General features: G+C 35.6%; 1 protein-coding gene across 3 annotated transcripts in view; it reads left to right on the top strand.

Moving 5' to 3' along the window:
- The window catches only part of CEP192 (centrosomal protein 192), a 58,700-nt gene extending 32,519 nt beyond the window's left edge, over positions 1-26,181 (top strand). For all 3 annotated transcript variants that reach the window (XM_085220734.1, XM_085220735.1, XM_085220733.1), the window contains exons 29-44: positions 1,264-1,440; positions 1,797-2,057; positions 2,242-2,360; positions 4,069-4,178; positions 5,958-6,099; positions 6,259-6,431; positions 6,798-6,921; positions 9,906-10,011; positions 12,026-12,224; positions 13,553-13,632; positions 14,509-14,604; positions 15,996-16,115; positions 19,855-19,976; positions 20,831-20,954; positions 21,428-21,486; positions 25,698-26,181. In XM_085220734.1, coding sequence (XP_085076860.1) covers positions 1,264-1,440; positions 1,797-2,057; positions 2,242-2,360; positions 4,069-4,178; positions 5,958-6,099; positions 6,259-6,431; positions 6,798-6,921; positions 9,906-10,011; positions 12,026-12,224; positions 13,553-13,632; positions 14,509-14,604; positions 15,996-16,115; positions 19,855-19,976; positions 20,831-20,954; positions 21,428-21,486; positions 25,698-25,836 — 2,151 coding nt within the window. In that variant the 3' untranslated portion in view covers positions 25,837-26,181. The remainder of the gene's footprint in view (positions 1-1,263; positions 1,441-1,796; positions 2,058-2,241; positions 2,361-4,068; positions 4,179-5,957; positions 6,100-6,258; positions 6,432-6,797; positions 6,922-9,905; positions 10,012-12,025; positions 12,225-13,552; positions 13,633-14,508; positions 14,605-15,995; positions 16,116-19,854; positions 19,977-20,830; positions 20,955-21,427; positions 21,487-25,697) is intronic.
- Positions 26,182-27,561: the final 1,380 nt, after the last annotated feature.

Here is a 27,561-nt window from a genome sequence, read left to right as displayed (position 1 = left end):
TCTGAGAGGCTTTTAACCAATACGGCTAAAGTTTCCTTACTCCTCAGTGAAGGTGATATGGGCAGAATTGTTTGGTAGGTTGTTGGTCTCTGTTTCCTTTGAAACCAGAAAGCTAGCTGATGGTACTGCAATTTGTGTGCCTTTCTCTTTACTAACATAGTAGGCTATAGTTAAGAGAATATGTCTGACAGTTGTTGCAGGTAGCCTGGGAGTCTGTTGACTGGTAAAGACAGTAAAAGAATTAACATTCCAAACAGAAAGCTGTTTTCCAGTTTTACTCCTACCTAGTGCCAACAATTGCATATTATTCCTCCCTACTTGTATTTTTTCTCAAGAATGCTTGGATTTGCTAAGTAGTTTAACACTTAATATGGCTGAGATGTGGTTTCTTAATTAAAGAGTTCATACTTCTGTCTGGTGTACCTCTTCACTCTTCTCGAGTGTCTGTTACAATGAGATTACTTGGAATCAAAATCATAAAGGTTGGAGAGGAGCGAATGGCTGTTACAAGGAAAGGAGTATTAGGATACTTGTTTCTGACTACCCTGAAGCTTGTGAAGGAGCTGGTTAAACTGTTCTCACTCTCAAAAGCTGCGGTCTCCCAGCTCAACCTAAATCTTGTGTTTAGTGCTTTCATGGGCTGTGTTTCCTCTGTGGCTGCCTAGATGAACGTGGTAGTGAAGCTATACTGATAACTTTCCAGCTGAAACCGTAACAGCATTGCAACAGATCGGAACTCAGTTTGCAGCTCTTCAAACTGCTGCAGCACAACAGATTCAATACTGGGTAGAATGGTCCTATTGCTGGTGCTTTTTCCAGGAGTGATTCAAGACCTTACTTCAAGGGACTGTGTATATAGGAAGGAAGAAGGAAGAACTAGAATCAGCTTTTGGAGTTTCCATGACAACAGCTTTATTATACAAATACAAGTATAGACTTATAGCCCTTCTTCCTCAGCTATTCAGATCTGCTCTATAAATCTTCAAATGAAAAAGAATTAATGTAGCTCTATGAACTTCAGCTTCATGCACTGTATTGGGGTTTGAACCCAAAAAGTTCCATTATCTGAAGTGAGAGCTCACTGTGAGTGAACTTAGTTTTTCTGTTCTATGTTAAGCATCACAGCCTTTAATATCTGCCATTGCCAATTATTTACTCCAGATTTTGATGAAGTTCATTTTGGTTTGGTAGTGAAATAAGTCTTATTAATTATTTTTCTCATTGTAGTCACTCATTTATTGTATCATTACTTTTTTTCTGTAGCTCCAAAGTATATTTGGATCAGAAGAACGTTTAACTAGTAACTGGGAACTCAAAATCCGTCCCAAAGAAGACACTAATATATACTTGATGTTTACACCCACTCGTGTAACTTGCTTCTTTGCAAAGCTGGAAATCAAACAGCTGGGAATTAGATCACAGCCAGGAATTAAGTTTACTGTAAGAGTCCTATTGTAATTTCTGATAATTTTAAGCATAAATTTTTCTTCATTGTTATAAGTCTGTTTCTGTCAAAAAGTTGAAACTTCTCAAGATATCCACTGTGTGTATTTGCATACTACTTAGAAGGTCATATGGGTATTGAATTTTAGTTTAAGTAGCCTTAACTTTGGTGTGTACTTTGTTCCTCTTGTAAAAAAGGAAGAATTTTTTTATGTACCATTTTAAAAGAAGCCTGTTTTTAACTGTAGATATGTTAAAATATATATATATTGTGTAGTTGAATGCGATTTTACAGAAGTTTTAGTGAGAAGGCATTCATTTGAAATACTGTTGTTTTTGTTTGTTTTTGCCAGATACCTTTATCTGGATATGGAGGAACCAGCAGTATAGTTTTAGAGAGCGTTAAAAAACTGTCAGACAGCTACACGTTAACACTGGATGGATTATTGCCTTCAAGATTAAAAAGAGTTTCTTTCCGCATAAGAAATACAGGCTCTCGTGCTGCGTATGTGAAAGCACTGTGCTTTGCCAACCTACAGACAAAAACAGTTGTAGACCCTCAGGTAATGACGATATCTCCAGAGAAGTTCATACTGACAGAAGGAACACATGAAGTAAGTATATTGCCTGATTATGAACAAGTTGTATTGATTAAAATGTGCTTCATGAAAGCATCTCACTAGTTCCTCATTAAAATCTCATCTAACTTTTTAAAATTTCACTTAATTTTCCAAACATTAGTACTAAAACAAAGATTTTTTTTTTTTCCCCAAATGTGTTGTCTGTTTATTTTATCAGATGATTACAGTAACGTGGAATCCCGTAGAAAAGGAAAGGAACTTTTTTAAACCAAAGACACTGTTATCAACAATATGTTTCTTTTGTGGTGATGAAATTTCCAGGCAGCGATATCGTAGGTAAGATGTCCTTTGCTGTTGTTATATAGCCATATATTTCACAAAATGTTAAAACTGAAGTGTATGCTGCCATGGTTTTAGCATGCTTCCAGGAATGGCAAGCACAGTACAAGAAACCTAGATGATAAGGACGGATGCGGTAAGTCTGATATTTATTTATTTAAAGGTGGGTGCTTGTGATGGCTTGATTTTTTTTTTTTTTTTTTTTAATTTTTTTAAATGTTTAGTTTACCTACTGTAGCTACAATTCGAGTTGAGGATTTTGTTCTTTTTACATTCTTGAGTATGAAGGTATTGGTTTTTGTGGATTGGATTTTGTGTTTTTTATGTGTGTGTGTGTATGTATCAGAAGAGCTGTCTTCGGTTCTTCTGTCTTACTATTTTCTTTTCCCAATGCATGTGTAACTTCAATTCTTTTTTAGTAAAACACTCTTGAAAGGAGTAGTACTATCAGTTTTGATTGAGATAAGCATCTTGATTTGGTAAATTATATGGGGAAAGGCAGCATGCGAGTGAACGTGTATGTGAGAGAAATAACATCCACACAGAGATGATGTGGAACTTTTTGGAGAGGTTCCAGAGGAGGGCCACAAAGATGATCCAGGGACTGGAGCACCTCTCCTATGAAGACAAGCTGAAGAAACTGGGCTGTTCAGTCTGGAGAAGAGAAGGCTTTAGGGGACATCATTAATTACGGCCTTCCAATACTTAAAGGGAACGGGAGGGAAATCCAGATTTTTACATGGGTTGATTGTGATAGGACAAGGGGGAATGATTTTAAAATAAAGGAGGGGAGATTAGAAGTTTATCTCTGTGAGGATGGTGAGGTGCTGGAACTGGCTGCCCAGAGAAGCTGTGGGTGCTTTGTTCCAGGAAGTTTTCAAAGCCAGGCTGGATGTGGCCCTGGGCAGCCTGATCTAATGCTTGATTTATTGGTTGGCAACTCTGCCCATGGGAGAGGGGCTGGAACTTAATGGTCTTTGACATCCCTTCTAATCCAAGCCATCCTGTGAAATCTGTAGAATATATCTAACCAAGCTTAAGTAGAAGCTGTATTTATATTTCAATTTGTATAATAAATGCATAAAAATAGAATGGTGTGTGCACCATGTGTGTAGCTGTGCACACATGCTATCATGATAAAAAATGCTGACAATAGACAGAGTACTAATGAGTCAGTGATCACAGAATCACCAAGGTTGGAAAAGACCTGCAAGATCATCCAGCCCAACCATCCACCGATCACCAATAGCTCTCACTAAACCACGTCCCTCAACACAACATCCAAACATTTAGTGAGAACAATTGGTGATAGGTGGATAGTCTTCAAGGAACCTTCTGTGATTCTGTTCCTTGAATACCTCCAGGGTCGGTGACTCTACCAGCTCCCTGGGTAGCACCATGCAGTGCAAAGTTTCTTTCTGTGAATGAGGAATCTTTCACTGTTGCCTGAAGCTTTATTGAAGTCGTTGTACCTATTGTTATCCAAATAAAGCATTAAAACTAGTTGAATTTAACCATTGGGCTTGGAATAAAAAGCTCATATTATAGCTGCGTGTGTGATAATCTTGACAACGATTCAGCCTGTCAAATATTTCAGAAATGGTAACAGTTAGTGATGGCAGATAATTATGCTCTCACTAATTTCTTCTGATCCATGTTTTTAATGCTTTGAGTAGTTCAGTGACTGTTTTCTCACCTTTAACAGAGCTATGATGTGTGAACTTGAGGTAGCAAAACCCATAGTCCCGGAAAACAGTTTATTGAGAAACATTGTATTTGATGAAGAGTTTCAAGGGGAGCAGCTTGTGACAGAAGGTAGGCCTATTAACTTTTAAAAGATGTAATATTTGTTTTAGAATGGGGAAAAAAATTCATTTTAGGCTTAAATCCTAGTTCTTTTTCCTTTATTTTTGATAAAAGCTGAATGACAATTCATTCCTTTTACTCAGTACACATATAAACTGTTTACTTCTCTTTTTTCCTATCAAAATGCAACCTAAAGTTATGAATATTATGACATTAAAATTGTTAGGTTTATGGGAAAAGATATTAAAACTTGAGAAAGAGACTCAATGTTTCTCTTCATTGAAAGTTTCAGGTTTTACTGCAGATATGTATTCTATATTTGAAAATTTAGAAATTAACTTTGCTGATATTAAAAGTTGTATTTCCTTTTCCAAGTTAAATAACATCATAGGCAGTACAGAAAATGTTATCAAGGAACTTACTAAAAAAAGAGCAGAATGTATTGTAAAGGTATCCTCCAAATAAAAAAATCAAGTCCTTTAACAGAAACCTCCTTATAACAGTAAAACTATATTTTTTATGCTAGTTTGATTTGTATACGGAAAGAATTCACTGTTAAAATGCCACTACACTTGAGTGAAAGTTGTAGCCTGATTCTGTCCCGATAGATTTTTATACTGTCTTTACTTGGAAAAGTGATCGATCATCTTGACAGAGGTAAGGTCCTAGGGAATATAAGAAACTCAAACTCTTGAGTGTGCTCTGAAGTTGTTTACTTGGTATAAGAGAGCCGAGATAACTTCTATTAATAAGATGACCAGAGATAGTCTTGGTAGTAGTAGTTTAATTTTCTTTTTCTTTCTGTACAAAACAAGGCATCTTGCATCTTAGTGGCTGTCAAATACAGGCTTTTTTTCTTTTCTATTTGAGCACAATCCTTTTACTTAGCAAGACTTATTTATCCTGCAAGTAGAAGATCCTTAGTATTCTATTCAGTATTTTCTGTACTGAATAAATATATATATCGAGGAGAAGATTGGTATCATTAAAAACAAACAACAAATAACAATGATGGACTTACATAACACTGCTAATAAGTCTTTAAGGGGGAGTTCAGAAAGTTGCTTTTAAGAAGTAAACACTGGTACAGACTTAAAGCCCTTCATTACTTCCTTGTCACTCCAAAATTATACACTGACATTAGTGTTTGAAATGGTGTGTTGTCAGTTTTTCACCAGCCTACTTGCTTGATGCATCAGCGTGCTGCACAATGAAATATGCAATTAGACTTGACAATCAGCATGCATACTTATAAGAGTATGAATTTCACAGCATTCTTAAGTTTCATTATTGTGAGGGCATTCATCTGTCTTAGCCTTAGCTGAAGTGTAGATGCTATGTACAAGCATTAATAATTTACCCTGAAATTTTCTATGCAGCAGAAGCAAGAATGGATCAAATGCATCCTGTGTAAGAAGCATTCACTTTCTCATTCTGTCAATTCTACATGAAGTTGCTTAAAGCACAGAAGTAAACTTAGGCTTAATTATTAAATGTTTTGAGGAAACAATTATTTTTAAGACTAGTCAGGGTAAACAAATTAAACTTGACTTTAATTGGACATAGAATCAAATTAATATGTATAGCTTGCATAAAGGTGGAAAATAACTTATATAATTCAAAAGCTAAATTTTGTTAATGTTGATTTATGCCTGATAATAGCTGTTTTTGGAATGATCCATGATTCTTAACTAAAAGGTTAAATAGGAGTATATCCAAAATCTCTGTTGTGCAGTTTCTGAGTATGATTCTTTTGTTCTTACTAGAATTGCTCTATTACTCTTTCAGTATGTGATATCCCACGAGGGACAAATGATATCCGTCTTTTCTATGCAAATATGCGAAAAATTATCCTCACTGTGATTGGATATTTTGTTGTTAATCGGGATGTTTTTCAGCAATCTCCTGGACATCATTTGGAATCAAACCGGTAATGTATAAGAGTAACTGTTGATGAATTAAATTGGAAGTCCTCATGAACAACATTGTGTTTCAGTGTTAAATTTTGAGAGATACTAAAAGTAAGCTATTATCATTACTTTTAAGCTATTTTCATTACTACTTTTGTTTAATGCAATCTTACTTCCAGATCTGAGAATGCTGCAGGACTTATCAATGCAACGTTGGATGTTCTTCCTGTTAAAGGGCCTCAGGGTCCCCCATTACCTGTGAAAACCAATGATGAAGTTCAGAATAGAATAGATGCTCAACAGACTTGGGCTGTTAACCCTGAGCACTTGATTTTGCTACCTCCTTCTATTAGTAAGTATTTTCTTCATTTAATAACTTAATCGATTTAGTATTAAAATAACTACTACTTACGTTCAAAATTCTCTCATGTTTGTAAGTGTGACTTGACCAATAATCTTGCTGCAGCAGTATTGCACCTAAGCAATAAACCTGATTTGAACAGAGTTTTTGTTAAATTGTGAGGGTTAAGGTGCTGTATGTGTTTGTATATGTATAATATGCACTACATAATTATGTATGTTTTAAAGCACTGGGAATTTTAATTAAAAAAAAAAATAGGGCAAAAAATGCTTTATCTTACTTGGTGCATCTCTGACTCTTGAACCCTTTTGTGAATTTTTGTACTTGTTAGCTTCTTATAGCTTTTTTGTGTTTTAGGTGGAACAGCTGATACTGGACATGTACAAATTGTCAACAATTCTAGTAGGATGCTGACATTTGAGCTTTCATGGCCAGCTCACTGCCTTACTATAACCCCTCAACACGGAGTTATTGAACCAGAGTAAGTTTCTTTACATAGATTCCTTTTTTTACATACAAGTGTGGTGAGATTTTAGAGCAACTTATAGTCTGTTCTAGGGTATGGTCATTTTGTCTACTGGCATGTAAAACTAACCTTACTCATTTGACTTTATAATTCTTTATACAGGGAATGTTTTTCTGTTGTATACAAAATTATCTGCAGACCAGGAGTTTTCTGTTCTTCGATATGTTGTTACTCTTGTATAATTTTCCAGGTCAACAAAACTGAAATTCTAAAAACATCCTTTCACAATATTATTTTTTTTTTATTTGAATGACCTATGTATTTAAAACAGGATATTTCTTTGATTTGGTTCTGTGCTGATATTTATCAGCACTTGATTCATTATGTATTGACAGAATTGTTTTTTGTTGCTTAACCTGTGGCTTCTCAGTACTTGTTAGTATGAAATGGCAAGTCAGCCTCAGATCATCTCTACCTATCTAGCAGTATTTTGGAATAGTTTTTGTACCATCATTGCTCGTGTGGACTCTTAACAGATGTCAACAAAAAAACATTTTACCACTTCTCATTTCTGAATTAAAATTAAGGTAAATTCAGAAACACACTTAAAGAATTAAACAACTATCTTATCTCTAGATGTTTACACAAAGTAGAGGCTTTCTTTTTAGTCCTGCATCACTGTTCAAGGTATGATGGACTTCAACATTTGACACTCAATTAGATGTAAATTCCTGAGTATATTGTTGGGGGACTTTTATCTTTAGTCAAAAAGACAATGATTCTATACAGGGGTTAGAATGTCTGCAAGGAGTGGCCAATGGAAACAGTGGGAGACCAACATACAATCTGCAATAGCTAATAGCAAGGATGTGTTGAGTATCTTGTACCCTAGACTCAGGACTCTTTCAATTCTCTCTTTTTAATTGAGCAGATCGGTGACAAGCTTGAAGCAACTTTATTGTGTTGCATAATTATATTGTGTTCTTTTCATAAGAAAAGAACGAGCTGTGGCCAAACAGGTTGTATCCAAAAAGTAGTCTGGATCAAGAACAAAGGCCTGTAAGCAGGAAACAGACCTGTGGGAACAGCTGACTTAAGCATGGCAGGCTCTGCTTACATGGTTTTCTACTTTCTATGACAATCTCCATACCATGACAAGAGCAGTCAAGGTGTCAGGATAGAAGCCAGGCAGTCTTTTATAATATGCACTGTGATGGCTGGAGCTGCATGGAATTCTTGAGCTGATTTAAGCCGTGAAAGGAGAAACTCCAATTCCTCTGTGATAGTGAAAGTCCTAAAATCAAAGATTGCCTTTGCCACATTGGAGCTTGTTAGGTCATGCAAGCCACCTCCTGTTTCACCTTAACTAAAATCCTTAAATTCCCTGGAATGTGATAGGTGCAACCTCTAACCTGTCTGAATGTGGAATCATCAAATCATAAGTCCCTACTGAATTTGGTAGCTTTCTAAGAGACTTACCATGGAGATGTCTCAGTGTTGGAAGTATTGATAGGTGCTGTCAAAGGAATTGCACTTTTGGAGCAGGGACTGTTGGCATCTGGAAAGACTTGCAAGTGCCTTGTTTAGGAAGTGTCTTGGAGGCTTCCCTTCTGAATAAGGTTTGAAAAGGTGGTTAGGCAGGACTTTTCTTCCCTAGACTGCTCCATTCCACAGTGGGAAAGGTACCGAGAGTTGGTATCTGTAGGTTGGATGTCATCCTTTTGAGACATCTGGGTCACGATTCCATGCAGGTTGGATTTGTATGTGAAGTTGGCAGTAAATGTCAGAGACAGGCTGATAGGAGCAAAGACAGTGAAATAATTTGTGACAGCAGATACTAGCTGAGAACTTTGTGTACTTAGTAAGTCATGTTCTCATGTACACAGATTGTATATGTATGAGAGAGTGGGAGAACCATAAGAGTAAAGATTCTGAGTACTGAAATTTTAAAATAGTAGTAATAATAATTTCATCCAAAATAATAAGGTTGAAATGGCTTTGTGTACGTTGGCTTTGTGTTTGTGTAGGTTGGCTGTGCCTATGCAGGACTTTCTCCTAGTGGAAACTGAGATTTCAACAATTCTTTAAGGAAATATTAATATCCTGAGTTAGTATGAGGCTATTGATGTCTGTTAGTTGAAGTGTGTATGAGAAGGTTTTATTCTGAGGATAATTATGGAGCTGACTTTCCTATGAGGACTGATTTTTTTTGTTCTTGCATTAAACTTTTCAAATGCAGTGCTCTGCTAGTGACACTTAAAGCTAATTCTTCAGGGATAATTTGAGTGCTTTTGCTCATTAACTGTCCTAATGTAAAATCAATGTGATTTTTTTGTACTTGTATTTCTTTTGAATGCTTCATTGCTTACTTTCTGCCCTCTTTTTGTGTTGCAATTTTATGATATTGAATATGGATCATTGTAAATCAAACTTACATTCTCACTGGTCAAATTACTGTCTTATGTTGTAATTGCTTGGAATGAATTTAGTCGACTCTTTGGTGTCCCCTACCTACATACCTATAGAAACCATTGAAAAATTTTTCTCCAAAATCAGTGGTTCTGAGTGGGAGGAAGAAAAGCATGTGAATTCTTTAAAGCTAGAATTGATTTAAAAGGTGCAATTTGTGCATACTTTGCTTGAACAGAACAATTTCCTTCTGGAGTATGTTTTTTCTGATTCATGTAGATTTGTTTGCTTTTTATGGTCTGATAGGTTGTTTCTTAATGTGTATGTCGTGCTTTTTCCCTCTGTACCCTTAAAGAAACATCAATAACAAGTTTATGCAGTAAGTTATTTTTAAGTTTCTAACAAAACGTAATATTATCAGATACTTAATTACTACTGATATTTGTTTCTAGATCATCTTTGCTTAGCTACTGTCTTTAAAAGTGCATTCTTTCTTGAGCTAGGGAGATCTATTATCTTTGTTAGCTTGGATCTATTATCTTTGTTAGCTTGATCCTCATATTGGACAAACATGTTTTTTTTCCTTTTAGGAGCCGTGCACTAATTCTGGTGAGTCCTAATCCATCACTTGCCACAAAACCCTCTGTCATTCCTTGGAGTGGGCTAATCTACATCCACTGTGATAATGGACAAAAAGTAAGTGGCTACTAATGTTGCCAGAATCTTGTATGTGTGGAGCGCAAGTTCTGTAAACTTAATTCTCGTTTAAAATCTCTCCCTCCTCACCACAGATTTGTAAAGATGGTCTATCCAAAAAAAAGCACCCAAAACAAACAAACAAACAAAACAACAAGGAAATGCACAGCAAACCCAAAGCAACAAAACACGTTTTGAAAATTGAGAATCTTGTTTCATTAATCTCTAAAGAAATACCATGATGTGAACAGTTGGACTGCATTGCCAATCAAAATTTTTTTCAACTCACTACTTATATATCATTTTCTAGAAATGCTGACTTCATATTTCTTACATACATAATTATCTATATATCTCTGCTTTTTTATATATGCATATATATTTGTTTATATAGACTACACATGTAGACAATGTATGCATCTCTGTCTATTTAATCTTTTAAGACAAAAGGAGTTAAAGCTGGACAAGACTCTGCAGTTCCCTTTGGACTCCCTTAAGGTGAACTTAACCTTCTGGCAGACAAGTCTGTGATAATGAATGTGTAGAATAAGTTCTTGCTTCTCATGCATTTTAATCCAAGATTTTGCCCTGATTCAATTAAGGCTTATTAGTAAAATTCACGGAGCCAACAATTTTTCTGCTTTTTTCAGTGTGAAAGTATGAGATCTCCTTGGTAATTTCCCCCAAAGAAGTACATATTGTCTTTTTTTTTTAACAGCTGTTATGTATTTTGGATTAATTATAATGGTACATGTAGAGAGAAATGAAAGACACTGAAAGGTTAAAACAGTCTATGTACTTACCTTCTAGATGGAGAAAGATGATATGCATAATACAGAATTGCAGACTGCCTTGGCAAGAGACCCTTTGTCAGGGATTGCAGAGACAGGACAAAGGGTAGCAGCTTTAAACTGGGAGAAGGTAGATTAAGATTAGATATACTGGCAAAATTCTTCGCTATAAGGGTGGTGGGTCACTGGAACAGGTTTCCCACAGAAGCTGTAGATGTCCTTGGAAATGTTCAGAGCAGGTTAAATGGAGTCCTGTGCAGCCTGATCATAGTGGAAGATGTCCTTGCCCACAACAGGGAGTTGGATCTGGGTAAGCTTAAATGTCTCTTCCAACCTGAGCTGTCCTACGGTGAGGAAAACAAACAAAAAAACGCACCAAAAACACCAAGAAAAAACATGAGAAGCTGATAAAAAGGAGTTTGTAGAGAAGGAAATTGGCATTGTGTACATCTTCTACTGTGTTATGTTAATAAAATATTAAATAATATTGATTTAATTATTAAATAATAAAAAATTAAGGAGAAGAAACCTAGTATGGCAGAAGTAAAGGGTGTATCCAAATCAATCTAACTGTAAGATATCTGGTACGTGGTAATGCGTTTGCCATTTCTTTGCAATCTGTCTGGTAAGGCAGAAAGTACGGTAAGATTTCTTAGTTAATTTTTAGAAGTATTATTTACACAGCCAAAAATGAACATAATCTTCATTCTGTTTCAGACAGTCCTGATCCCTTTCTCTACAAATAGAGAATATTCTAGCAAAAGGCAATTAAATTCAATCAATGTAAATTATTATTTTGTTTCTTTTATTGAGGAGCAATCCACTGCTGATCTATTACTAAAAATATATTCCAAAACATTTCTTACAAAACATAATTGTAAGAAAATACTGTTTGTAATAACAAATAAATGAGAAATATTTGCAGAAGTTGGCAGCAGGGAGTGGGGTTCAGATTAAGCAGAACATTTTGAGTATTGGATTAAAACTTCTAGATAATAAGTGCTCAGTAAGATTTCCTTTGGTCCAGAATTAAATTTATCCTAAAATCTTAAAATATCAGGAACAAAAGCTAGAGATGCTCAACTGACTGAAGACTTTTTTCTCTGTTGGGATGTGAGGCTGAACAATATGCGTTCTTAGAGCTCAAGAGAATAGACCTGAATAGACTTCTTAATGTAAGAACATTCACTATTTTAAGTCTTTCTCTCCAAATTGTGTAAAAGTTTATTAAAGTGCAGATTCGTGAGGCGCAGGATGTGTCTGGAACAAGCTCTCCATCTAGAAGACGTGATTTATTTACTCTACAGTCTGCAAGTCCTACTGTTCACGTGGCAAAACCTCTCTCAGCACATCCTTTCACAAAAATGGAAATAAAGAGCAGATCGATAATTTTTCCTAAAACAAGAGCTGGTGAATGCACAGGTAATAATACTTAGTAAATATAACATCTGAGAGATCTTCAGTGTTTTTGTTTTCTCTATTGAATGTTTGGGAACTTGAGTGCTTTGAATTTGTTGATTCCAGTTACCATGTTTTGATTCATTGAACTGTTAGTCCTTGTGATGGAAATCTTTTTTTTTTCTCCTTCATAGTAACACATTTTCCTGCAGATGGTTTGTATATGGGCAGATAAGTTGCCAATTTCTTAAATTATTGATGTATGCAACTGAACTGTGCCTCTGTAAAAAGGACACTATTAACTGTGTTTTGTTGAACTTCTTTTGCATCAATATTGTTGTGCAGTACACCCATTCTCATTCTGTATGTGTTCCAAAGATGCTTAGACAAATCTATCTGCAGATAGAATGGAAATATTTTGCCTTAAGTCTCTAGGAATGTCAGCTCTGAGACTGGCTGTTCCAGTCTCAGAGCTTAATGTACTTAATGATCTAGGAGCGTGTTGTTGAAAATCCTTTGTCTGTACTTTTAATTACAGTAAATACTTCAAATTCTTCAGATTGCTGTATGAAACTGTCATTCTGTTATCTAAATACCAGATTTGTTAGTGTGGTGTTCTCTTTTTCTAGGTATCCAGTATTTTTGTAGTGATTCAGTGACCCTACATTTTCATTTAACTACCTCTAGAACTGCCAACGCTTACTTTATTGATTATATCTGTGTTTTTTTTTTTTTTTTTTTCCCTAACAATAGTCAGTGTTCCTCCCTTTTCCTCTTGGAAAGGAGTTGGGTATCCTAAGGGTTTTTTTTGTTTTGTTTTGTTTTTTTTGGAGGGGGTGTGCTGTTTTTGTACACTAGAAAGTGAAGATAGCCTCCAAAAATCTGAAGGCAATAAATTGAAACTGTTGGAGTTGACTTAAATTTCTCTTTGCTAATTCTCATACTCTGAATTTTCAAGGAGCTAAATTCCTCCTACAGACAATACAACCACATAATTGTCTTTGATATGCTTTGGTGCCTTTTGGAGGGTTCTCTTCTGTTCTTTTAGGCATATCGAGTTTGGGTCTCACTTCTTGTAAGCATCTTCAATATGATTCTTCACTGGAAGACTTGACTTCCAAATTTATTTGTAAAAACTTGCAAGGAATTTCTGATAGTGTGCTTTGAGTCTGCTCCTGAAGTTTCAGATCTACTTGGCATCATAAGAATCATTGCCAGTAATCTTCACTGTATCTAGAAATAAAGGGCTTTCTTTCTAAACAAACTGCCTGTTTTAAATTAATTCAACTGAAGGTATTTAAACAAAGGCATTTAATATATTTATATATTTACATGTGATATTTCTCTTGCAGAGAGTTACCTGGAAATGGAGAATAAGGGGGATGAAAATGTCAGGTGGAATTTGTCATCATTTACTCCACCCTATGTTAAAGTGAGTGAATACTTGCACTGAGTGTTTCATGCAAATTCCCTTTTGTTTTTTTTACTTATTCTCTCTTTCTCCCTCTAGCTCTTGAGAAAGTATGCCTTTTTGAGCCTGAACTCAGAGTTTCTTCACCACCACTCTGACTCTGTCCATATAAAGGAAAATTTTCCCTTTTGTTTTCTCTAGTATACTCTCTGGCTGGGAATCAGTGCTCTGTGAGCCTATTTCTGGTTCACTTACTAGCTTATGGTGCTTGCTTTTGCTCATCCAGTGTTGTCTTCTGGATTGCACTTAAGTAGTCAAACATACATGAAAGATGTGTTTGTTTCTGATCCAGAATGCTAATCTAACTTGCCCTGTTACGGGACACATGCTTCCAGAATTCTCTGCATTATATCTCTGTAGGTAATTTAAAGTTTAGGAAAAGGATATCTAACTACTCTACTGCTGATTTTGCAGTTACTGTAGTAGCTGTAACTAGTATTTGTAAATAGTTTCCTATTTCTTGATAGCTGAATGCTGCGATGGTCATTTGATTCTGTGCTAGAATTAGTATGGTTATGAAACGATGAAAAAAATTTCATATCCCAGAAATTCTGTAAATGTAGCCATGAGTGTGAAGACAGAGTATGTAGTGTTCCAGTTAGTGCACCACGTCTAAACTTGGAAGTCAGTAGTTGTGATGACTGCATAAGTACCGTAGTAGCTTCAAAAAGCAAAGTTGTTTGCTTTTAGGGATTGAATGTAATTTGCTTATTTGAAAATAGCTTTATTGGGTGCATTTTTTTTTTCAGACTTATGTAAGCGTGGTGGGGGCAGGGGGAAGGGAGGGCAGCATGTGTTCTAATCCCTTCTGAATCTGGTGCCTAACTTCATTTGCAGGCCATGGATGGAACTGGTTCTGTTTATAGAGCTACTTACTCTGCTTTCAGATGTTACCGTGTTTCTGGTACACTTGAAGCTTATGGAAAAGAGAAGGTAAAGTGATGTTTCAAGCATACTAATTTATCTTAATTGTAAAATAGTACCCTCCATGATAAATTTTCTGAAATAACAGTTGAATTATTGAAGCTGGCTTTCATTATATCTATTTGTATTAAGTGGTCCGTATCTACTTACCACACGTGTTACAATGTCAGCTGAATTGATTTTAAGATTTCATGCAATCTATAGTTTTACTTTGTTTTGTTGTTTTAGAAGATACTCTATTCTAGAACAGAAAAAAATGCTTTATAAAATCCACAAGATTATTAGAAATTGTACTGTGTTTTTGCAAAACTGGGGTGAGAGCTAGCTCCTGTTTATGTCATAATTCTTCAGGAACAATTGTTTGGTCCTGAAGTTGATTTCATTTGACTTACAATTTTACCTTCTGGCCAGTAGAGGGTTTCATAACCACAATTATAAAACACATCCAAGGATTTACTGAATGGGTTTCTGTGGGGCTTTTTTCCCCTCACCTTCCTTCTCTAATACTACCTTATTCTTATCTGTTATCTGCACAAATATCTGTATTTTAATCATTATAGGTTGTGATATTGATGATACAATTTACAATCTATTTACAAAAAAAAAAAGAACTTTTTTGCTAATGTTGGAAAGCATCTTTAAACCAATATATTTGCCTTAGCAATCCTAGGTCAGATGCAACATTTTAACTGTTGGTAGATGAGGCTGTTGGCTGGAACTGATAACATATAGGTTGCTATCATGTTTGGTTTGCTTTTTTTTCAGTGAATCTGATAATATTTAGTTAAAAAATATAGTTGTAGTGATCTATTCTAACCTGCTGCTCCCTTTTTCTTGTTCTCAAACCCCAATTATGGAAACAATGTAAGATTACAGTTGAAGTAACCTGGTACAACACCATATAGAGAGGAGCCTTTGTTACGTGGCTGACCTTTAAGGATAATCAAACGTGTGACCAGTAACTTAGTTTAAATTTCAGTCCTTCTAGTAATTGTAGAACAGACAGCTTTTATAGATCTGAGGTGGAAGAGTACAGTTATTCACAGCTTAGTTGACACAGTCCCCTCCTGGTCCTCTTCTCCCCTCATTTTCCTAATAAAAATAATTGTACAAATGCTTGCTCACTTCTTGTAAGACAAGATAGCCGAACTCAAATTTTGTGCACTGGTTGCACAACCCTTTTTACCAAACCTTTTCATTTGCAGGCAAAGGAGGATGAATGATAATGTTTTCTGCAAGATTGTGTGTGTGTGTGCGTGTGTGTGTGTGGAATGCATGCATCGATTTCTGTAGTGTATAAATAATTATGCTGGCTTTACTGAAAGCTTGTACAAGTAAAGTTATGGAGTTTTTTGTAAATTATTTTGAACTTTGGCAAACTTTTCTTCTTGTTTTTGTAGGTTTCTCTAATATTTTTACCTAGAGAAAGTGGGGATTACTCTCAGTTCTGGGACCTTGAGTGTCACCCTGTTGAGAAACCTAGTTGGAAACACAAATTAAGGTTTCAGCTTTCTGGAACAGTGAGTATATAAATGCTATAAACTCTATCCTGTTATTTGATAACATCTTAATGTCACTATACTGTATTATTGCTGATATGCCCCAGTGATACTATGAAAAAAGATACAGCCTGAACTGTTTCTCTTATATTACAAAAATGTGTTTTTAGTCTTGCTTATGTGATAATGCATTATCTTTTGTCATTTAACATGTAAAATTTTGCTTTCTACTCAGAGACAGTAGAGAAACTCCTGTGGGAATCATTTCTGTAGGGGCAGATTTGTTTATATCACACGCTAAATACATCGGGTTTATTTCTGTAAATAAGTAGTAAAGTAATTGAACTTTGATCCAATATGTAGCTCAGTTTTTAGTTTATTACCACCTGCTTTGGAGATATGGGTATGTTTCTAATGAAATCAATTTGAGCATTTTATCAGAGTTCAGCATAGATGTGGGTAATTATTTAGATTTATACATGAGAACAATTAAATCGGAGCTCTTCTTTGCTCTTCTCATACTCCTGAGCTCTAATTTTATGATGAGGCCTAGAGAAATGGGTTTGGGAGTTGAGAGAGCACAGAAAATCGGTTCTTAGCTCACTTCTAGTCACTGCCTCACCATCCATCTATCTAAAGTGAGTCTGCATAGGACACAGAATCTATTTTTAAATATTTAAGATAAGTAAATTCTAATGCTTAGTTAGATGAGCTGAATGTGAAGAACTTTGATATTGTGTGATTGCTACATATGCTTTCATGTCCTCTCTGGAAAATTGGACTTTATTTTTCTGAGAAGCCTGGATAAGAATTTGAGTTCTTCCTTCAGAGAACCAAGCCTGCCTCGGTTGTAGGAACCTTACTTTACCCTTCTTGGAAGATACCTTATACTTTGTAGGATCTTTTTTCTTCCCAGAAGTTAATTGTGTTGAAAATGGGGCTTGTTAAATGACTTCTAATTTTGTACGGAAGAATGAGACTTGCACAGTGTTTGTTTTGAGATTTTTTTTTAAGCTTTCATCAAATACTTTGAACATAATTTCCCATAAAATGAGGAAAACATCTGTCAGTTGACTGTTTAAAGCTTGAGAAAAGATGAATTCTTTATTAGAAGTCTAGAGCTCTGAATAATTCTCTTCTGAGAACATGAGTAGTTGTCAGAATTGTGTAAATCTTTGAGCAGCATGACTTGATATCAATGTTTTTGAACTAGCATGTCAGATTTGTTTCTCTTTCCTCTTGATTCTACTTAAAGCTGTTAACTATTAAATCTTTCCAGCATTTTCTTATACTTCTAGGAAAAAAGCATTACAGAAAGTACTTGAAATATCTTGAGATCATTTTTGATAAAGAGTAGAAAATCTTTATCAACTAGATAAGGAAACTAGATATCATTTTGCAAGAGGAGTCAACACAGATCATTTACTTAGACTCTTGCAGCTTTTTAATACAGTCCGCTTTTAGAGGAGAAGACAAGTCAGTTATTGCCTATTATGTCCTAGGAACCAAGAGTGTATACTACATTACTACAGCTTTGGAAAGGACTTATATCCTGCTAGGCTTGCCCTCGGTGGGGTACTGCTGTGATTTTTGATAAAATGAAATAGGAAGACTGACTGTCATTCACAATGACAGAGTGGTATATATTTATAGCACCGCTTCAATAGGGTTGGAAAGAGATGTGAACGACATCAGGAAAGAACTAGAACAAGGTGAAGTTAGGAAAATCAATGACATTTACCATTTTCATTTTTTTTTTCCTAGAAAGTCAATTAGCTGTGACTTTGCTCTGTTTGCATTTGCAGTTCCCACCATTAGAAAGCGTAGACTCCAACTTGGAAGAACTGGTTTCCACATCTGATCCTAGGGACAAAGAGAGGAAGGACTGTGAATGCCCTTTGCAGTCTCTTCCTGTTAATGCTGACAATGCAAACTTAGTTTTTCCTCTTCCTGATGAACACTTGCTATGAGGAACTGGCCAAAGATCAATGGGCAAAAAATGAATGCCACCATTGTGCACAAATACTTTGGATTAGCATTTAGGTTTAGGTATTGATCTCTTTTTTGTTGAAGCAGTCAATCAGCAAGAACCTGTCAGAAGGCTGAGGCAGGACCTAGGTTATGATGGCTTCTTCATTGTGTGGGAAGTTGAGGACTGCATGAAGAATTCCAGTGTTGTTTGAAAATACTACAAATGATAGACATTTTTTTTTTAATGTGATCTGTGTACTTTAGCTGTTAAGTAACTTTTTAGTGTGCTATTTTGCAAGAGGCAAAGTGAACAAATCGAGCTCAATTTTTGAATGCTTAATACAGAATATTTTACTAAAAGTTCTGATTTGATTTTTATTGTTATTAACACTGTGGAACCTTCATCTTATTTGGGTACTCCAGGAGTAACGGGGAAAAAAAACTTTTTTAAGCTCAGTGAGCAAAATTAATTCCAATTTCACACTAAATGTATTCATATACTTTTGAAGTTACTTTGGGATCAAGAGAACCATATGGTGAATGTTTAACATATGACTTTCATTTGAGGAGAAATTACTAAGGTGTCTAATAAAGCAATACTTGAAGATACTTTTATAAAAATTGGGGAAGATAGAACTTCTAGTTATTTTCCTTTATGGGTATTATTCTTCTGCAGTGAACTTGCCCTGTTGATCCAGTAGAATTTGAATGATTACACTGAAGCATGACACCCATCATTTTTTCCTACATGGAAAACTAAAAGCTCTTGAAACAAGACTTATATGCAGGCTTTTTTTATCTTTAGGTATTGGGTTCTACTGTGGTTCATGGGTTACTTGCAACTGAAGAATATTCTTAAAATTAAGGTTTTTTGTTGGCTGCTGCTATTTCTGGCAGACTGACTCGCAGCTCTTTCAAGGAGAGAAATGTCTGAAAGACAAATTTGTCATAGCAGCTCTATTGAAGAGAACTTTTTTTTTAATCTTCCCTGCGTAAGGAAATCAACTGCTTGTCTAAAACATCAGTGCTATTTGGGGAAAAAAAGATTGTTGTGTGACCATACGTGTGGGAGGTTCTTTAGTTCTTTGTCTTTTTGTCAAGATGTTGTAACCCAAGGGGCACCAGACAGTAGCTGGCTAGATTCATCAGACAGCGGAGAATTTTGAAGTAGCTGTTTGGCAAAATATTCCCTTTGGGTGATCTGGTTTTCTTGTGTTAGAGAGTACATTGAATAGAGGTTGTGATAGTGGTAAATATTTTGTCCTCATTTCTAAGTGTGACAGTTACTATTTAGTGCATTATCAGATTCTTTTTCTCTGGAGTGATGTCCCTTTGGGAATGATGTATCCTTCATAATGCAGAAGTATTACGAGGCTTTGTGCTTTGGTGGGAATTTAAACTACAATGATAACTGATGTCTTCCTCTCTGAGCAGTTGTTTTGCTTACTTTGCTGTTCTTGAGGCACAGGGGCCTCAAGAATGTCTGCAGAGAAATTTCCTGCAGCCTTCATGAGATTCCACCTGTACTGCACTACTAGTGTTCTGTGAACTGCCTTTTAACAAGTAAAGACAAAACATGGTACATAAAACGCAAAAGCTTGGTTCTCCCAAGCTGCTGCACTGTCTCAATGATCTGTTACTGTTCTGAAATACTATACTTAAAAAAAAAAAAAAAAAAAAAAAAAAAAAAAAAAAAGTCTTACTCCCTTCCCTTGGCTAAGGAAAATGATTTAAGTACTTGGGACCTTTTGAATACAGAATGTAAAGGCTTCCTTATCTTTGTCAATAGGGTACTAAAGCAGAAAATACAGCTGCAGTTGGAAGGGCTTCCGCGGATACCCTCATAGAAGCTGGAAGCCCAGTTATACCTAAAAGGAAGGTTTGCTCCGAAGCTTGTAAAACTAAAGCAGGGTATGTATGGGCAAGAACTGAAATGAGATGCTGCTAATGGTTGGAAGTTTCAGAAACACAACCAAACATTTTTGCTGTTACAATAGCTGTGTGGTAGAACAGGCTGCCCAGAGAGGCTCTGCTGTCTGCCCTTGGAGATTTCTGGGACCTACCAGGATAAAGCCCTGTGAAATACCTTTTCTGAGCCCATAACTGATACTCTTGGTGCAAGGGAGTGTTGAACTTGAGACCTCCTGAGCCTCTTCCAATCTTAGTTATCCTATATGAGCAAATAGCTACAAAAACATACTTGACCAAACCTTGTGTCGTATTGCGTTGTTCAGTTTCACATTCTTTTCATTTAAGTTCCTAAGTTGCCTAATCATAATTTGTTATTGTGAAAACTAGTATCAGCAACAGAATTGTTTACTGACCCATTTTGGTGGTTTTACAAAATGTTCAAGTTCACTGTAAGAATGTGGTGTACTGCATGTCTTAACATTGCTATTTTTCTCTAAAATTGATCTACAATTCTTATACTATGGGATGATGTGAGTATGCAGGAGAGTAAAATGTTTTGGTTAAGTGTGGAATCCCTGTAAAGAGACTAGCTGTCTAGTAAAGCATATGGAGGGAAAATTCAGATCGTAAAAGCATGTGTAAGCAAGCTCATATTTATGTTGCAGTGATGCTTTCATTAGACTTTCAGTGGCTAAAATGTATAACCTATGAAACATAAGTGAGAGAATCGATGCCTTCAAGATCTTTCAATTTTTCCTTTATTCTCTTAAGAAAATATAAATGTCTTGAAGTAATCAATATATCCAGACCATATAAGTAAAATCTTATTATCTTAACTCCCTTTTCCATATCAGACTAAATGAGATAACTCGTGGGGTGTATGCACCAGAAGACCTGTACACTTTTCTTCCAACTAGAGTTGGGGAATCACGCACGTTAAAAGTCAACTTGCGGAATAATTCATTTAGAACACATTTGGTAAGTCTGATGGGGTTTCTTCTAAGTACATGCTTTCGTAAATCCTTCTGGCAGGTCAACTGTTCTATGTAGGTTTATTTTTATTCTTTATTTTTTTTTTACTCTGGGCATAAGATGGCAATAGTGCAAGTCTTGTGTTGTTAGTTTCAAAAGACAGTATTATACTTGAACAAATTTGCTCTCCTCTGTAATTTTTCTCTTTTCTTGACTGAGTCAGTGAGGGTATTTGTAAACTATGATCTTTTAAAAAGATCATAGATTTCTTGTTATCTTTTTTTTTTTTAAACTTTGTTAAAATATCCTGAGATTTCAGTTTTTCTCAAGTGCACAAATCTGGGCATGTTTCATTTTTAAATACTGGATCTATCTAATGCTGTATTTGTAAACTACCTTGTTTGTCTTAACCGTGTTATAAAGTGAATATAATAGGCTTAGATACAGTGGGTCTTTAAGCGTTTTGTATTAAATTGCAGCTGAAATTTTTGAGTCCCAATGAGCCTTTCTACATCAAGCACTCAAAATACTCTCTAAGGTAAGTAACTCTTGTGCTAACATTATTACCTAACAACAATGAAAAAAATTAATTCAGTAAGATAAGTATCTTCTCAATGTACAGTGCTAAAATGTAGGAATAAAGACCTAGCTGTCTAGTTAAATATGTGAGGTTTTTTCGCTAATACTGCGCTCTGTAATCTTGGTTAGAAACAGAATGATCCCACGCAGTTACTTCTGCATCTGCCAATTTCTTCACTGAAAACAGTGCTGCTGCTTTTCGTGCTAAACCTAATGCTTCATTTAGCCATTTGGCCTGTTGTGCACAATCAAGTAATTTCTTCCATTTATACTTTGTACACAACAGACCAAATTGCCTTCATCATGCTTCTAATTTGACAAACCTGCAGAGCTGCATGAAAGATGCAAATGTAGGTTTGAGCAGCCAGTGGAATTGCTCGGTCATACCAAGTAGTTCAGCATATTACTTGCATAAAGTTTCAAGTTGGTGATAACAGCCCTTCAAAATAAATCTAGCCATCTTGAGAGTTGATTACTGCAGGTATCTGACAGTCCTGTTAGTCATCTCATAAAGAGATACAGCATCAAACATGCTCCTCTATAACAGTGGGAGTGTCAGGAAGATAAAAATGCAACCATTTCATTAGAAGTCATACAGCATACATTTTCAGCACTTAGATATTTCTCCATTTTAAAGATGAGGGAACTAAGTATATGCAGAATAGAAGTTGTGTGTAAGGTTGGAAATAGACCTGGGTATTCTGTTTCTTCTCTTCCAGTGATACTTCACAGCCCCATCTTTGTAAATAGATGTTATGTTACTAACCGCAGTATTTGAGGTATTTTGAAGCCAGTTTCCAGTAAGAAGTGTTGTAACTCCACTGAGACACTTTTTAGTCAGTCCTCTACTTCACTTGCGTTTTTTTAATTAAAGTTGCCATTAAAGTGTTTATTACCAAAGTAGTGAACAAGATAAAAATCTACCCAAATATAAAAACAACTTGCTAGATCTATCTGAGGCTGTACAGCCTTAGGCAAAGGACAGTCATGTATTGAACAGTCCATGAAAAAAGGTGAGTAACTTAATTGGAAGATATATGTTTCAAAAATACTCTTTAGGATTGCAGTCAAATCTACTTGGTATATTTTCTATGGGAGTTGATAAAATCCTAGTGCTTTTATCCAAAGTAGAGTTAACAAGTCAAATATTCAATATCATTTCAAAAGGTTTTCAACTGGATGTACTCTACTTCTAATCACATTCCAGAAACATTTTTCTGGTAGTTTTGGCTATTTTTCTTCAGTTATAAATGTTGACCTTTTCTGGCTTTTAAACATTAATTTATCTGAAATCAGCAGAACTCTGAAAAAGCCCTCCCATTTAAGAGCATAAAGCACAGAAGAATTACTTAATTTGGACAAGTGCTTTAAAACAAAACAAAACAAAAACCTATCAAAACCAAACCACCATTAAAAGAAGTTCTGTAAATGGCTTTTATTTCAGATCAGCATGAAAGAGGATCTCAAGAAAGCCATCTAACCCAGACTGACTGGGCATTTGATGAAGTAATATTCAAAAGCAATTAGACAAGAGAACTGTTTAGGAACTTGGAGTTAACTTGTAGTCTGTTAATAAGAGTGTAAAAATAGAAAGTATCATCTATGTTTTGAATCAAAAATGTTGGGCAATAAAGATGGTTTGTTGCATGCCTTTCATTTTGAGGGCCAAATTTGAAAGTAATTCTGCATCATCAAGTGTTATATCTGAGTAATGGAATCGCAGGGTCTTGTTTTGATTTTAAAATAAAGAATCTCACCTTCTGAAGCGTTAAAGTGGCATGCCAGTTCTTGTTCAATTGGTTATGTGCTCACAAGTGCCAACAGTTAGTGTCCTTTACCACAGTTTGCTGAATTGAAAATAACAATGGGCTTTTTCCAAATAGAGCATCTTGCAACCAAATCTGCAGCAAAACCAGTAAGCAACTGTAATAATCTTCACCAAGTATCTTAAGGCATCTATCTATCCATCTTATTTGTTTTTTAACCATGAAGATGTTGGTTAGCTAATTTACGTCCAGAATGAATTTCTTCCCGCCCATTCTTTGCAGGAATTGATATTAAAAAGATGAGTCCTGTTGGCTGACAAATAGATTTTTATTATTTTTACTGCAAAGGGTTATCTTGTCAAAGTTGTTGAAGCTTTTGAAGTGTCTAAAACATGTTAACTTTAAGTTCTACAAACATAATTGAAACTTTTAAAGCACTTGATTTTGTAAGAACCTTTGACTAAGTTCGGTTTCTGGAAGGACTACCAGATCATGCCTATCTAAAAAAGTTTGAAAACTAAGATGTTTCTCTTGCCTTCAAAAGCCATCTGAAACAACCTGATTACAGGCTAGCAGAAGTTTCAGATACTCTTAAAGGTAAAATTGTTCTTTGCTTGACTAATTATTTTTGGTTCCGTAGCCTCTATTCTAGAGATCCATCTTTCATCACTGATAGGTCTGACTGGTTACAGTGATTTAGCTACAACTTACCAGTGCTGTTTCTATCAAAATATTGTTTTTATATGGCCACAGTATTAGTTTGTATTTGACTATGAAGTAGGCATCAGACATGCCAGGCTTCAGAAATACCACTTGAAACTGATACAGTAACTTCACAAGGCTGTGAAGCCATCATAGACTAATTGAGATTACTTATGCTGTGGGGTAGCCTGAAGAACTATTGTACTCGGAGACTGAACTTCCCAGTTTACTTAGTTGAAGAAAATGAAAATAGGATCTTTCCCTTTGGATTGGGAAGTATGAGAATTCAAGTGTTGAACCTTATCCTAGTCATCAGAAATACATTGACTGCTGCAAAGCAAACTGAGCAGTGCTTGATTAATTCTGCTTTTCTAAAAGACAATGTATAGCACCAACTAAATGGACATTTGAATTCTGTGGTCAGATTAAACTAAATATAGTTGCCATATGCCATTACTGCGGTCATATAATAACTGTTTTGGAAATCAGTTTTTGAGAGTGGGACGTGGACTTCTCTTGAAGAGTGATACATGGCTTACTGTTGCTTTGATAGTGTAAGCTTGAGTTTGGTTGTATTCTTTTTGACTATATGATAGGTTATGTAAGGAAGCATACATATATTGCTCTGAAGATACAGACTTGAGCACACCTTCTGGCTTTCTCTTATATTTATTCTTACTTTTGTAAAGTCTTCAGCAGACTGAGTCTTGAGCTTCAGTTTCAATTTTTACTACCTTTTTTGTTTTCTAATACAATGCATCTGTTACAAATGAAATGGTCATACTGATGTTCTTCTATATCTAGTATCTAATATATAGTAGCAACAAAATAATAAAAAGTAGAGGAAGTGAACACATTCTAAAAGATGCTGGATAGCACTAATACTGCCAAAAGCAGAGAACTAGAGTTATGATAAAGTTTAAGAAACAAACAAATCCTTTTTTCTTAGCGAGTTTTGCTATTTGTTTTTCCTTATTCTAATGTATGCCTGTTACTTCTACTTCTTTGTTAGTACTGAATATTTCCATCGGATGCATGGCTAATAGGCTTCTGCTCAGCATTTCCAGCTTTTTTGCTCATATGGCTTATATTTTTTTTTTTTTACTTTAACTTGTTCGCTCTAGGCTTTTGACAGTTAAGACAGCCACCCTTTATAACCTACCTACAGCTGAATTTTACTATTTGGCATGTTTCTATGCAATCTGAATAGAAGTAACCAACCAAAAAAGATGTGATGCAACAGCTTGAAAATACTGGTTGAGGATTGATGTATTGGCTTGTGGTGATTCAGTGAAATATTTATTCACGTAGAGGCAGTTAAAAATAATTGAAAATATTTTACCAGCTTTAAATTGATTGAGAATTGTACATTTCATGCTCATCAACAGACTTGTGAAGACATGTAGTAACTTTGCTATAAATGTAATAGATGCGCTGTCAGTATTATTGTGAAGAGGCAGAACAAACCTATCCAGATAAATCAGCAGCAATAAAATATTTCAACGCTTTGTGTAGCCTGTAGAAAAGAATCACCTTTTGAAATCTTCCTTCAGAAGAGTAATAATCGAAACTGTAAAAATAAACTTGATGGTCTAGTACGCATCAAATGTCTAGTTTTGGTGAAAATAAGGACTAGAACTTCAGTATCTGGTGCAGTTTGCTTGGTTGTTGATGATGAATATGCACAACTGTCTCCTTGCAGATCTCATCATTACATCAATGTGCCAGTCCAGTTCAAGCCACAGGCAGAAGGCATATTTGAAGGTCTCTTGGCAGTGCACACGACCAAATATGGCTGTATTAACATTCGACTATGTGGTAAAGCTATTGCAGAAGAATAGTCTGAATAGCTTACAATTGTTTAGGACGGTTTAAGCCATTTAAAATATTCAATGATTTGCTACTACATTTCCATACTAACCTTTTATTTGTTTTGCCCTGTGATGCTGCTCTGATGGAAAGTCATCTTTAAGATGAATTATGGTGCTTGTTTTTCAAGTGCTTTTTCATAGTAAAAACACTGAGAAATAATATTCTATGTTTTAAAGTTACCATGTTCTAACTTATGTTTCTGCACTTTTGTTGAAAAGGAAGGTTTCTATTTTTGCATTTATTAGGAAGAGCCAGATATAATGTATTTTATTTTCAACATTGTAAATACAGAAATAAAGTATGTGTTAACCGTTGGTTCTGATTTCTGTCTTTGGTGGTTAGAGGGTTCCTTGCTGTACATAAAGGATTAAGGTTCTTACTCCTAAGCAATACTTAGTTATTTTGGTTTTAGGGTTTGGGGAGGGGGTGGGATTGCAGTACAGAAGCTGACTTGTTACATATCGTGTCTTCATCTGGTAAAGCTTGGACAATCAGTTCAGTGGTAGGCTTAAGCACTACTTTTTATTCCTAGTAATGTGAAAATGTTATCAATTCGACATGAGCAATATTGCTTTCAACACTCAAAAATGATTCTTCTAGCCTGGTATTCTGTCTTACACAATGGCAAAAAGGTGGTTGTTCTGAGAGATCACAAAAGCCTGATCTGCTGCCTTTGGTTTCTTTTCCTTACACTTTCCGAGATCTCCAGAGTTATTATAATGGAGACAGGAGGCAGAAATTCCCACCTATCACTTTTTTCCATTTATGGACCTGTTTATGATTTTATCTGTATGCCTCTTTGAACCTTTTGACACCCTGTGTTCACAGCTTTGTGTGGTAACAAGCACCAGATGTTCACTGGCTGCTCTTTCAAGAGAAGTTTTTCCCCTATGTGCTAAGTGGATTTCTTAAAATTTTGTTGAGTGCTCTCCAGTTCTTACATTGTAGGATTCAGTGAACAGGAGTTCTACAATCAAGTTACCCATTGCTTCCATGCTCTCTGCACCCTTTGGCTGTTGGCTGTTTCACATCTGTATCACGTAGGTGTTATATCTGAAGTTGCCTTAATCTAGAAATGCAACTTTGATAGCCTTGTTCTCATTGGTTACATACGTTATTCCTTTCTTCAGGTTAGTAAAAGTATGAGTGAAAATACGTGGTCTCATATTGACTTTCAAATAAGTCAAATTTGAAGATAACTGGGTGGAAAAATCTTGAATGGTCTGATATGTTCCACCACAGTCGTCATAAAATATACTGAAGTATACCATAGGTGCTTAAAATATGTGTTAAAACCTAGTTTCTCGGAAGACTGAACACCAGAAGGGGAAGATTTGCTAGAAGAAATTTAAGCTAGACATCAGAAGTCTTGCTCCCTGTGTATTCTTGTATCAGCAGGATCATAGAATGGCTTAGGTTGGAGGGGGACCTTGAACATCATCTAGTTTCACTCCCCATGCTGTGGGCAGTGTTGTCAGCTGCTAGATCAAACTGCCCTGGGCCCCATCCAACCTGGTCTTGAATGCCTCCAGGGATGAAGCATCCACAGCCTCTCTGGGCAAACTCTTTCAGCACCTCATTGCCCTCTGAGTAAAAAATATCTTCTTGACATCTAACCTAAGTCTACCCTTTTTAAGTTTAAAGCCATTCTCCCTTGTCCTATAAATGCATATAAGCACCTATCTACATACTAG

The sequence above is a fragment of the Meleagris gallopavo genome, chromosome 3, assembly GCF_905368555.1.
Source record: "Meleagris gallopavo chromosome 3, MGAL_WU_HG_1.1, whole genome shotgun sequence".
Classification (NCBI taxonomy): Eukaryota; Metazoa; Chordata; class Aves; order Galliformes; family Phasianidae; genus Meleagris; species Meleagris gallopavo.
The sequence above is the reverse complement of the archived record's forward strand: the minus strand, read 5'-3'. Positions and strand labels throughout refer to the sequence as shown.